The 14482-nt window shown below is 39.5% G+C and overlaps 1 protein-coding gene across 1 annotated transcript in view; it reads left to right on the top strand.

Annotated features, from left to right (window-relative positions):
* The first annotated feature begins 3375 nt into the window (after window positions 1–3375).
* The window catches only part of lamc1 (laminin, gamma 1), a 60094-nt gene continuing 48987 nt past the window's right edge, over window positions 3376–14482 (top strand). Inside the window, exon 1 of the mRNA XM_057334938.1 lies at window positions 3376–4081. Coding sequence (XP_057190921.1) covers window positions 3715–4081 — 367 coding nt within the window. The 5' untranslated portion in view covers window positions 3376–3714. The remainder of the gene's footprint in view (window positions 4082–14482) is intronic.

The raw sequence follows: 14482 nt of genomic DNA, 5'->3' as shown, positions 1-14482 counted from the left end.
GCACAAAAACATGATCAAACCTTGCATCCATTGGGCTACTCTCGTCTCCCTGCTTTAACTTGGGTTGGAAATGTCCTCTTGAGTCCCAAGTCTATATAAATTGTATAAACACATGTTCCCTAACTGTAACAACTGAAAGCAGTATTGAACGTGTCAGGTATAGGTTAGTACAGTAGCGTGAATTGACTTATCCTGGTCTCGCGCATCACTCGCTCCCCTAGGTGACCTGAGCACCTGCACGTCCATTTATCGATTTCGGTTTATTCTGCGTCTAATTTGAGCTCATCACTAATCACCACGATAACATCATTTGACAGTTTAAAATGGGCTTTTTTTGTACGCCACAATACCCCCAAACATATTTATTTTTTGGTAGTTAGTGCTGTTTATTATGTAGCCTAAATAATAGAATGTAATTCACTTATCTTTTGTAAGCATTATTATATTTTTATACTATATAATCAGTGTTGGGTGTAACTAGTTACTAAGTAATTAGTTACTGTATTTTAATTACTTTTCCCATGAAAAAGTAAAGTAAGGGATTACTCTAATTTTTTCTGTAATTTAATTACAGTTATTTCTGATGTAATTAAACTAAATACTTTGAGTAAAATGTGTTTGTGCAATAGTGGAATTGACATCCAAATTCAAAGTCTAACTTTAAAATCCGTGCTTTACCGTATAATTCTCACATTTGTAATACTTTGGTCATTTAATAATACCACTTTATGTAGTTTTATATGATTTATTTGAATGAATGAAAAGAGCCTTTCATGTCTATGCTTGAATCACTTAACTCATCAAGGTTGATGTAGGATATAGAAAGTAATTAGTAATAAGTAATTAAATACTTTTTGGAGAGAGTAATTTGTACAGTAATCTAATTACACTGTTGAATATGTGATTAGTAACTAGTAATTGATTACTTTTCCAGAGTAATTTGCCTAACACTGTATATAATAACAATCATATCTTTTACAATGTTTAGCTTGGGCAGAAGCATTGCTAATGATTGCCCATAGGGGGAGACGTAGAACCACAAAGGTTTTTTGTGGCTTAATATAGCTTATAAATATGACAATTTTTACTTAAATTAATCAATACAGTTTTGTGACTGGAATTATAACTGCAAATATAAACTGCAGGAATTTCTTTGTGAACAAATATAAATGTAGTCTTTACGTCTGATGGTGGCCTTCAGATGTAATTTACACAAAAATCCAGAGAATGCAGGGATTTCTATGGGCAGAACATGGTTTATGTTTATTCCTCTATGTAAGATATTGTATCCTGGAGCAACTATGTCCTTTTAGAGAACAATTGCTGATGAATGTGTTCAGCGTTGTAGAGGTACAGTAGTAGTGAGATAATGCATATTCTGGGCATGCCTGAGGCAACCGAGCACTGCTTCAGTATGAGGGGCTGGAATGAGCTTTTGACAAAGTGTTGAGAACTCATCTCTCATTTTGACATGGGGATATATCTAACTGTCATTTGTCCTGTACTAGATGCAGTGACACTGAAACTATGCCGATGGATGGACAGACAGTAGCTAAGTTTAAAACTCAATGCCCGAGGTGAAAGGTTTTATTTGCTAGAACGTCAAAATTCAGTTTAAAATGTATAAAAAAAAATTCTGAGTATTGTGGCACATTGTGTAACTTGCCTATATATCATTAATATTTGGCTTATGGTTTTGTGAGGTAGATTTGCAGATCTATTGACCACTGTGTATCTGTTTACAAGAGACCATTTAGAGACATTAGCCAAATGAATCGTCACAGCTGGAAACTGATTAATTGTTGTGTTTAATGCCAATACTTCTTTGATTACCAAATAAAGCTTTTTGATTTAATCCTAATAACATTATCTCAACTAATGTTTAATTCATTGTCAACACTGGAGATGATGAACGTGTTGTTTACTGGTAATGAGATAGTTGTGCTCATTTCATACCACAGTGGCCAGTTTGCTTGTTTATTTATTCATTTTATTTGACTAATTTGTTATGAATTTATGTTTTATCAAGGACTTAGTATTTCTGAATGTTGTGGGCAGTCAAATCAAGCTATATGCACAGTGGCAAAGTATAAATGTACTTATAAAATGTTATTTTAAATAGAGACATGATTTAGTTGCAGTGTGAAGTGATTGTGAGCCTACACTGTAAAAAAATCCTTAAAAAAACGTACATTTTCTGTAAACTGGAAAAACAGAAATATACCGTAAAATATATTTTATTTCAGTAGATTTATAGGATATAAGGATATATATTAAATTGATTTACCCATTTTTCTTGTAAATGTGTTGTCTTGTTCTGTAATTTTATAGTTTTTGAAAAAAAAATCACAAATAAACTGTAAAAAAATGAAATCTTGTTTAAAAAAACGGAAATTTTCTGGCAGCTGGCTGCAGCTGGGGCGCCAGAAATAAACTGTAAAACAACGGGTTTTCCCTGTAAAATCACATTTCCCCTGTTTTCTTGTGAATTTGCAGTCTTTTTCTGTAATTAAAAATTAAATAAAAAAATCTGTAAAAATACACATTTATGTGCAAAATCTGTAAAAATTCTGTAAAATGATATATTTTTAATATATAAAGTATGTACTGTATCTATACATATATTATATATACTGTATATTCCATTCATTATTAGTAAATAATTAGGCTTTCATTCAATGCACATACAATACAAAAATTCTCCTTGTTTTATTTTAAATCTCTGTTAAAAAGATGAACGTTTCATACTTTCCCCTTATTTATAACGGAGAGGAAAGAGAAAGAGCGGAGGGAGCTGTGTGTTGGTTATCTATTATCTATTATCTTTGAAACAATGTTGGTAGAATATTAATACGCAGTCACTAAGCTATTCAAAATTTTGGATACACCCTTGACTGGTGAAGTATATATAACCTTGCTCTTTGACCCCACCGCTAACTGCAAGGAACAGCTATCTTCCTTTAGTTAGGCCTATTCATAGCACGGGAGATTCATCCGGAAGAGATGTTTTTAGAACTCATGTGAAGGTAAAGATCACAAAAATGTAAGTTGCCATCTATCTGGACAGCCCGTTTTAAAGGGCCGGTGTTTTCTTGGGTTTTTAAGACACGATTAAGGGTGATCTGGTGAATCAGATGTTCTTTTCACATATTATCTGACGACGAATCAAAATCTGTTGATCTCTTTACGGATAGTTTGTGGCGAGTCCACCGTTCGATTCGCCTCGTTGAGGATCTGTTAAGTATGAGATTTTGACCCCGCCCACCCAGTTCAGTCAAAAACTGACCTATTATAATACAACGCCTCACGCCACGCCCACTCACGTCTCCCCGTCCATTCGGACTTGCCTTGTTTAGCGGGTCGGCGGTCCATCAAAGCATCCTTCAGGCGGAAGTAGACGGCGCAGAGATTTTTTTTTTGGAAGTTCGTTGACTTGCGCACTGGCTGCCAGGGTGTAGTCGGATATAGCTCCTTTTCTCCTAAACTTTTCCCCCCATGGCTGGGGTTACAAAGCTCAAATAAAGTGGACGTTTGCACGAGAGAAGTTGAGAGCAGCTCGAACGTTTTGCGGAGGAAAAGCCAGCGCCACTATTTCCCGCATGGTTTATTTATAAACCCGCAAACACGGTAGCTGGCGAGTTACCGCAAACTTTGAAAGGCTGCGGGGATTCGAGACGATAAAGGTATTTAAAGTCGCGCAAACGAGAGGACACAATGGTACTTTTTTACTTGATATTATTGACTTTGTGGGCAGCGGGCAGTCACGGAGCTATGGATGAATGTATAGACGAGGACAATCGGCCTCAACGTTGCATGCCGGAGTTTGTTAACGCCGCTTTCAACGTGACCGTGGTGGCCACCAACACCTGCGGCACTCCGCCCGAAGAGTACTGCGTGCAGACCGGGGCAACGGGGGTCACCAAATCGTGCCACATTTGCGATGCCGGGGACCCCGGACTGCATCACGACGCTGCGTTTCTCACCGACTACAACAACCAAGCGGATACCACCTGGTGGCAAAGCCAGAATATGTTAGCGGGCATCCAGTACCCTCACTCCATCAATCTGACCCTTCACCTGGGTAAGTTAAGCGACTTTGCTTTGCGTTGCGTTACGCGCAAAATACTCCCCGCGTGCGCGCGTCACGAGTGTTATGTATGATGTAGATTTCACACACGCGCATCTGATCTCCACAGATGTGAAACAGTCTTGCTAACTAAAAGCTGTATTTGATAGCTGGAGGCGATAATAATTCCACGTTCCTAATCGACATGGTTCAAAATGACTTTTTAACTTTACATTTCTAACTCATTCCTACGTGCTCGAAAGTTGGGTTTGACTTTTCAAAGACCCTTAGGTTTTGATGGACTGATCTTACAACAATTATTGTAATTAAACTTTGGTAACTGGGCTGTCGCGATAAGCCGACGATAAACATCACGTGATTTATGCGCAGCTTTTGAGTGAAGTACGGGAAAATGCTGCTGCATCCGAAAGCCAGAGGGCGCTCTCGTGCGGAAACTCCAAATACGCACTGCAGAAGAAGACCATAACACGTTCTAGAATCTAGGAAATGCCTATGAACATCTTTTTATCACTGTTACTCAAGCCTCATCAGGTATTTTTATGATAATGAAGTATATTTATAACGATCGTGTTTGACGGGTGTTGCTTTTTCAAATGCACATTATAAGCGACTCAAACTCGCACTGCTTTTAGATCGAGCAGCATTTCCTACTGATCCCAGAGACGTGCTTCACGGACAAGCTACGCATTAAAAAAATATCGACACATTGCATATCGCAGCCAGCTCGATTACAATAGGATTTGGTGGTACCGCGTAGTGTTGTCACGATACTGGAATTTCTAACTTCGATTCAATACCTAAAAAAAATCGATATTCGATACCATTTTCGATACCACGGGGAATAAACTGCCATAGCAGTAAGGCCCTAATAAGCAATAGCAATATAGGCCTTTTTAATTTTTATTTGAAGTTAAATTGAACAAGACTAGACAATGAGGTATATATTTTTACATTATTTATTAATTGTTAATCTAATGTTAATTTTAAGAATACATTTACTATTTAAAATCAAAGTTGTATTTGTCAGTATTAATGGACCAGACCCTGTTGAAAAAACCAGCCTATGCTGGTTTGGTATGTTTTGATGCTGGTTTGTGTAGGTTTAAACTGTTCATGTGCTGATTAAGATGGTTCTTAGCTGGTTTAAGATCAAACCAGCATCGATCAAAACATACCTTACCCAGCATATACTGGATTTTTCAACAGGGGAGCTTACATAAATAGTTGTATTTTTTAACTAACATTTAAAAGAGATTAATAAATACTTGAACAAATGTATTGCTCATTCATTGTTCGTTAATGTTAGTTAATAGCCTACATTTTTATTTGGCTAAATTGGCTTTTATTCACATAGGCCCATACTGTAATCATTGATCAGCGCACATATAGACAGAAACGCAAACTTAAACGCAAGAAGTGTTGCAGAGACTCCGCACTGGACATCTTTCTAACATTAACAACTTTTAACCGGAGCGAATGAGACGAGTGGATGAAATCATTGAACAGCGCACACACATAGAGCGCTATGGTAAACACGGAAGTGCAAACGTGTATCACACGCGAGAACTGTTGCGGAGACTTCACTCGCACCAGCATTATTTCAAACATCAAATTAACCGGAGCGAACGAGACGAGTGGATGAAATCATTGATGAGCGCACATAAAGACAGAAACGCGTGCATTAAACATGAGAACTGTTGCGGAGACTCTGTACTAACATAAACAACATATAACCAGGGCGAATGAAACGAGGGGATACAATTATTGATCAGCGCACACACATGGATCGCGATGGTAAACACGGGAAGCGTAACGAGCGTGCACCACGCCAGATGTGTTACTGAGACTGGCCATCTTTTCTAACATAAACACGATTTAACTGCCACAAACGAGTCAAGTATGTGAGAGGAGGCGGGGCTCTGTTGTTGTGCGTTCACGTGCAGTGTGTGTTAACTCACTGTCGGAAAAGAGAAAGAGAGCGGGAACGCGCAGCTGATATCGATACGTGGGACATGGGTATTGGAACCGTTTCAGATTCTTCAGTATCGATACTATCGAAATATCGATATTTTTGACAACACTAGTACCGCGATAATGATCGTGCAGCCCTTGTTACTTTTGTAAAACCACAGTTTATTTTTGTAAGGGGTGTAAAGTTAGTCAAATAATGTAAGCGCAACACTTGAATAACGGAACAGATGAACTAAAACAACACGTCAATAATTCTGAGTTTTTTTTAATGCAATGAAACCGTAAAAGGGGGAAACAACCATCGGTTTTAAACTTGACATGCAGTGACCTCTTCATGTTTTCCTCTGCGGTCTTGAGTTCACAGATGAAGTTAATTTCTGCCAGCCTAAGCAAAACCTTTGGGTTGCAGGAGGAGGTTTTCTTCTGGCTGTGGGAAAAGAGCATTAACATAACCAATTAGCACCGTCTCAACCAGCCATGACCTACGTGGCCTCTCATTCTCAATCCAAAGGAAAGACCCCTCATTACTGATCACCGAATGAAGCGAATAATTACGTCTGTGATCGGTGTGTCAATAAGATGTGTGACTTTGTACAATAGGACAGGAAGTGATTTCTCTGTTAAAGCCCCATCGCACTCTTGACTGATTTCAACCCATTTGTTAGCACGTGGCCTCTAACAGGTCTGTTCACTCTTTGGCCTCCTACTTCACTTGGTATTTGTTGATGTAGTTAGTTTACATTTAAATTGTCTCGTTAAAAATGGTGTCAGAAGTACTCGGGCTTGGGAAAGCAAGAACACCTCTGTCCTCAATAACATTTACATTTAGTCATTTAGCAGACGCTTTTATCCAAAGTTCAGGGAGCAATAAGCGATATGTCATACAGGAGCAATAATACAACAGGTGCTAATACAAACTTACTAGTTTTAACAAAAGCCAGAACAATACCTGTTGGTTTTTTTGCGCTTTGAGATATCGTTCGTGCAGGTCATTCGCTGCTTGGGTGGATATTTATATGTTTTACTAAGGATTTGAACCGATTCGACATCTCCCTCATCTTCCCTTGTTCAGATAAACCCGCCAGAAATTCGCCAGATTAGTTCAAATGAAAGTTGTCGTGCCTTGCCCGAACAAAAAGAAGCAATATTCCCTTTTAGTGTTTTTGAGAACGGTTGTCCGGCGATTTTGTTTAGCATGATGAACATCTTGGGTCTGTAATTACTTGACCTTTAAGGCTAAAATACACTACAAGACTTTTGCTCAGATTTTCAGTCTAGACTTGTTGCAGAAAGTCTGTGCCAGTCTGCAGATTTGATCAGTTAGTGTGTTTCTATCTGAAACTTTCAAAAAGTCTGCAAGTGATGTCTCGTTTAAAAAAAAAAAACCTGTTTCGATTTTAAAAGTCTTGTAGTGTGTTCCAGCCATTATATGGTCACTTGTGATGGGCTGAAGTGGACACACAGACCTCTTTTGCATCTCTAACAAAGATCTGGAACCCAAATTCACATTTGTAGTTCACATGTTTATTTGTGTGTGCTCTGTATTTCGTTTTTTCCCAGCGCAACTCTGTAGGTGGGAACCCACAAGACGTCCCAAGCTTTTATTTTTTGTTCCCTTGCTTTGATGGCTTTTATGTTTATTCTTTCTTCGCTGGGACGGTCGAAGCGGAAACAGGCATGTCTCAACCTGACACCGCTTAGAGTCCTATGAGAACGTGGAGATTCGGTCTGGCCTAGCTGACTCTCGGGGGAGATTTAGCAAGGAGCGTTTCTAAAAACCCCAGGGATCAGATGGGATCATGAACGCTGTACTCTCTCTTCATTAACTAGTTCTGGCTGGCCTGTCACGTTCCCAGAATGAGACTAAACACAACAATGTGAATCATCACACAGACGCTAGATCATGAAAATCGTACGCATGTGATTGTGAACTTGTAGAGGCAAATATAGATGCAGCTTGGTTGAAGACAGGTCAGCTTATAATTGGAGTTTTTTTATGACGCTTGTTTTAAATGAGTCTGCTTGACAGACAGACTGAGCCCAGAGGGATTTTCAAGCATAACTTCTGCAACATTGTGTCATACTTTACTTTTACTTGAGTGCCAGATGTCTGTCAGAGTACGTTTCTGTGGTTGTACAGTTCTGCAACACAATTTGAGAATTTGAAGTATTTTATGAGGTGGTTCATTCATTTGAATTTGTGCGATCTCATTTGAGTGTTTTAGTTATATGCATTCGCCTCCGTGAAGTGAGGTCTAGAAGTCATTCTTGCCACAAGTGGACAGTATATTTTTAAATATCTGTGCTTTATGAAAAGCTTGAAAAAAATGTTACTTCACTACATTTTAAAGCATAATTCCTTTTAATACTTAAAGGAACAGTTCACCTTCAAAATAAAAATTCTGTCATTTCCTCACCCTGTTGTCATTTCAAACCTGTGTGGTTTTCTTTTTTCTGCAGAACACAAAAGAAGATATTTTGTGGAATGTCGGTCCCCATTCACTTGCATTGGTTTTGTGTCCATACAATAGAAGTGAATGGGGACCAACGGTTTTTGGTTACCAACATTCTTCAAATGATCTTCTTTTGCATTTTCACAAAGCAAGATCTATTTCTGTGAACTATTTCTTTAAGTAAAAGAAAGTACTAGAGATTGTGCTTGAGTATTTTTCCTTTTGAAAGTGGGAAAGTACTAGATTTTTAATGTGCTTAAGAACCGTATTAAAGGTGACAAAACATGTAAAAATGTGAAATGTAGTGGAGGAAAAGTATGAGAAATGCTTTATAGACCTCTTTGGATGACATAAACAACGCTGGTCCTGAAGAACTTCCCGTTTTAGTTAAAACATGTTTGAACAAAATACAACCAACCAACAAAATATTTATAACCGATTTAAAATTTTAAACAAATGTCTGTAAGGTTAAAGTATTAATGCAAGATTTAAGAAATACTACTAAATAAATAAAAAAACGGTAGTTCTTCTGGACAATTGTTGTCTTGCAAAGTGGTCTATATGTAGTGAAGTCAAAGTAAAAAACTCTCATAAAGTACAAATGCTTGAAAAATATTCAACTACCTCTGCTTTTTTCTAATAATTGTATGTTTCTGTACAAATCCCCTCATAATAATTCATACGAGTTAGCCAGCTTGTTAAATAGTTAAGAAGTCCCATGAGATCAAGCTTGAATTGCGCTCAAGTTAGCATAGCAAAAATAGCTAGAGTTTAATGAGGTTTGCATTGTGTCCGAGTTTATCTTCAAATCGCCGAATGGGCGACATTTAGATAAAATGTCGTTTTCAAGCCGCACTCTGGAGAATTTGTGGAGGGCAAGAATTTCCTTTCATCTGATGAACTGTAACAGTTGGCGATTCATTAACTTGAGCGTGTGAATGGCGCTTATCGTGCCTTGTTTCCTCCCTTGGTGAGATGAAGCAGAATCCACAGCACGCTCTTTGTGTCGTCTGTGTAGTCAGAGTTGTATTTGTTTCAGCGTTTGTGTTGTTTACTATTTTAAACCTCACATGATCCACTTACGTGCAAATAAACTTCAGTACCGTACGTAGTGTACCGTATGTTCTAAGTTTGTGATGGAGCTCAGTTTCAATTTCTAATTTTGACTTTCGTTAGAAATGTCATGGATTACTTCTCTCTGAGGAACTTCGACAGTAGAACTGGTCGGATGATGACCCTGGTTTTCTTGGCATTGGGATGAAGTGCCCTCATCTCTTTGCTTTCTTGCTCTTAACCCCCTCCCCTCGCTCTTGTTTACTTCCTCTCTTTGTCACTTTACTGTCCCATCTCTCTCGCTCTCTCGATTCCTCGTATAAGAGGGGACGGTGAGCGGTAGCAGTGTGGGAACGGGAACGTTTCCTCGTCTCTCATCCCTCCGAGGTCTTTTCCCAAACTCCCTCAAAGAACTTGTCATTTCTGAAGAGGAACCAGATGGTCCAAATTACACCAATCTGAGTTCAGGGGGTTGGAAGGAGAGAGCGTGTTATCTGGTTCGAACCTATTGTTAATCTCTGGAAGGTATGATCTCGGTGTGGGAAACCAGTTCGTGTAACGGCATGATTTTGTTGTGCTCCAGCTGTCAGCGCGCTATTGCTGTTTGTCCCATTGAGAGTATATTGGCACTCGATAGTGAATTTGTTTGGAATTGCATCACCGTAGCAAATTTAACCTAAGATAAGTGTGTGTTTTATTTCCATTTTGTTGACAAGCTCGTTGTTGTTTCCACACATTTGCAATGCTGATGTGAGAAGGTGGTGACATGGTGGTGGCACTAATAGGGGCAGGATTTGAGACTCGGACCACCCAGGGTGGACAAACTGCAGAATCCCCCTCATTTCCTGGTGTTAAAGCCATCGTGAGCCACTCGTCTTTGGCAGATTGTCCAAACATGTCACGAGAAAGCTCACACTGAGTCTGCGTGGCATATCAGAAAAGCCGTCTGATGGGGACGTATGGCTTTCGTGGAATCGGCCCTACGGGGCCAGTGTTTGCTGCTTCGGGCCTCACCGTTTAGTACCGTAACAAATTACCGAAGCACATTGAAGTTAAGCTCTGGGGATTTAACGCTAGTTTGGCATAAATGAGCCTGTCTGTTAGTATGTAATGGTGATGGCTTTGACATACCGCTGTAGTGCTTCTTTTACTTTAAGGCGCTTCTTGGGAAATATTTGAGGGTCATTTCTATTTTTGCTTGTTTCTTGCAAGTTTCAAACCTGTGTGACTTTTTTTCCTGCAGAACACAAAAGAAGATATTTTGAAGAATGTCGGAAACCAAACAACATTGACCCCCATTGACGACCATTGTACGGACACGAAACCACTGAGACATTTCTTGAAATATCTTCTTTTGTGTTGTGCAGAAGAAAGACTCGCATACAGGTTTTGAGCCACTTGAGGATGAACAAACGATGATAGAATTTATATTGTTGTACGAATGATCGCTTTGCATGATTCCTCTTATAGAGGAGCAACTTTATATTTACTGTAGTTGTATAGCTCTTTGAAAGTGTGTTTTAAGGAACCCTTCCCGCAGATACCGTTTTTTAGTATTTTCGACTTTCAGACCCATAAGGCTTTAAAGGCTCAATGCTCTCGGCTCCACCTGCTTGCAGCACTCATCTCATGTGGATTTGGCTATTCTCACACATCTTTGATAGGGCATGTATGTACTCAAGTACCAATGCGCCTCCTTTTTAAAGTCTTTGCAGGTGACGGCACGCATTTAAACTCCAGGCCGGTGACGGCATGTTTGCAAAAGGCCTTGTTTTCTTTCTGTCAGCACTTTATTGTCCGAATCAATCATATGTAGTGTCATACCTCATTGTTTTGATCCGGGCTTAGAGTGTGATGGAGACACCATTCATGTTGTAAATGTGACCACCTGAACGCATGCTCACACAGGTGAATGAGATTGCGGTGGGGTTATTCTCAATCCATCAGAATCAGGAAAATACTCACTAGACGTATTGCTGATGACCGCTGGGTGGATGCCAGCGCTGAAACCTGCGTTGCCAAAACCGAATAAAATCAGCGCTCTCCGATGTATCCTGATAGTCCACGGCTACAGGTCAACAGGTTCACGTATCATTCAGCCCGACACGCCTTGTGAACGTGCTAATATCAGCAGGCGTTTGGGAGTGTTGTACGAGGCTTTAAAGCCATCTTGTTAATTCAGGTTCGGATGACACTATTTAACTTTAAAATACCACGATCGTGCAACGAAGCAGCTGTGTTGTTCACTGACATCTCGACTTGAAACACGCTCTTTAAAAAGATATCCGATGTCAGGCCCTACGCTCTGTCATTTTCCTACAAAGAGTTCTTCAAAGCGCTGCATCCAGTTATTGAAGTGTGAAACCGATCTCTCTGCTCGCCGATTTGCGAGTTGCCAAATACAGCTGTTTTCACACGTAAACAGAGCTTCGCAGGGCAGATGGGGGAAGAAACGTTGTTATCCCAACACGACGAGAAAACCTCAGTGCGTGCGTTAGCCTTCAACGGTTTCTCAGGCAAACCATCAACAGATGCTGGAGCTTCACAGCTGCTTCATGCTTTATGAAAATACCCTCCCTCAGGCGACAGCGATAGCAAATTATCTTTTAGTAAAGCACGATTTAATACTAAAGCAAAGTTCTGAGAGAAAAATGCCTGACCTAGCGTCGCATAGCTAGTAACCTGTAAGTGAGAATGATGTATTCAAGAGTTTTACATGATGTGTCGTTGCTTAAAAGATAGGTGGCTGTGGCGAATAGGTCAGTTTTTAATTTGTGCAAAGTGTTTTTGCCAAAATAAAAAAAATACGCGCTTCAATGCAGTATTAAACAGGGTCGACATTTAGGATGTTTTCATATTCTGTTGTTGAATCTGGCTTATATTAGGAAGTTAAGGTTCGGGGAAATATCATGTTCTTGAGAAAACATCATGGCTCGTGTGACTGGACAAATAGTTGTTTTAGTCCAAGGCTTTAGTAACTCTATGGTTTCCTGTGTTGTGGTGTTCAAACAAACTCGATCCTTTCTGTCAGGTATAAAACAAACTATATCCTCTGGCTATTTGTATCCCAAGTGTAAAAAAATGCTGTTTGGCAACCAATCGCAAGGGTTTATTATTGCACTCTGGCTTCAATTGTTGTATCGATTTAGTTCCAAAATATCAAAAGATAAAGGTAAATCTCTACGTTTTTATTTATTACGCTTCGTTAAACCTGATTTGTGGTTCACATTAACGTGGCTTTGCTTGGATTTCATGACTCATGATTTTTTATGCCGACCTTGCAGAAATCATTCATGACCAGATTATTTTGGTTTGTCATACGCATTTAGGGAGTTGAATGCATCTAGAAATAGGTTACGAGACGGGTGGAGTCTTGCCCTGTATAAGGAAAGGCCTCTGAATCAACACCTCAGCAATATCTCGCATCGCATTCAACTTAATTTAGCTCTGTTTACATCGTCCTATATAAGGTATTCAACCCTCCTCTTGATTGGCTGGTAAAGAGAAGTAAAAACGCTATGCCAGTAACATTTAATGTCACTTTTGGGCACTTTTGGTTTTGGTGAACGATAAATGCAGTGCTCACGAATTCATTTTCATGTACAGGTTTAAAGGGGCCTTAAAATAAAAAACTCTTTCATCATTTATTCACCCTCATGTCATTCAAAACCTGCATACGAGTCTATCTTCAGTGGAACGCAAAAGAAGATATTTTGAGGAATGTCTTGGTGGTTTTGTGTCCGTACAATGAAAGTCAATGGAGTCGATGTTGTTCTGTTACCAACATTCTTCATTTGTGTTCTGCAGAAGAAAGTCAAACAGGTTTGACATGAGGGTGAATAAATGATGAAAAATTCATTTTAGCTCAAATCTTTTTAAAAGGATAAAGAAGGTCTTCAAAAGATTTCCCATGCATTCTGGCATTCTGCATCATTGTTCTTCATTTAAAACATGGACACTAGTCGACCAAGGGTCACTTTGGTTTCCGGCGTCCTGAAAATGTCAAGCCACGATTGTAATCGGAGTCACTTCCTTTCGTCTCTCCTGTCCAAACACGATCTCCTCCCGAGGAATAACAAAGCAAATTCTGCACTCTGTTGTGACATTCCTCCAGTCTTTGTGTTGGATAATTGGCCCAATGCTGGTTTCTCCATATGCCCCGTGTTACACCACCACAGTAAAATCAGCTGGCGTGCTAGCGAGGGCTGTGAAAGATAGATGACGTATAGGTCATAGTTCATTTTCAAACCAGTTGAATCTTATCAGAGGGAACACTCCTTTGTTTCTCTGTTAGTCCGTGTGGTCACGTCTGCTGTACTGTAGACTATCTCTGGTTTGCTTTGTTATCTTGGTTATACGTAGTTTACATCCTTGACCAAGGTGAACATTGCATTCTGGTGGAATGACGCAAAATTAGTTCGCTTTAAAATAAAAAAATAAGTGAAATCATTTTTCCTTTATCTTGCGTTTATTTCATTTTGCCTTCCATAGTTATGATGTAGTCTTGACGAGTTGTTAGGGAAATCTTTCTTTGAACCTGATGTAGGTTCACTTTCATAATAGAGCTGTTTAATGTGCATACGCTTAATCGGTGAATCTTAAAAGCTCGTTTACTGTTTTTCTTCTTTGCTAATGACTAGAAAACTGCACTGGTTTGTCTTCTGCAAATCTGACACCAGCAAGGATAAAAGGGAACTCCGTCGTAGAGTTTATTAAAGAAAATCAGGTAGAGCCGCTTAAGGAATGTCTTCAATGGCCGCCTACTCCCTAAACCTCTTGAATGAAGCACCGTCCCACCAGAGAAGCCCCCGCCGTGTGTGCGTGTGTGACGGTCCTATCTTTAGATCTGAGGCATGGGCCACCGCTCCCCCTGTATCTCCAGCCCACCCTCTTCAAGTTCTACTTCACAAAACCCCTT

Source organism: Triplophysa rosa, linkage group LG5 (genome assembly GCF_024868665.1).
Source record: "Triplophysa rosa linkage group LG5, Trosa_1v2, whole genome shotgun sequence".
NCBI lineage: Eukaryota > Metazoa > Chordata > Actinopteri > Cypriniformes > Nemacheilidae > Triplophysa > Triplophysa rosa.
This window is presented reverse-complemented; position numbering and strand designations above follow the sequence as displayed.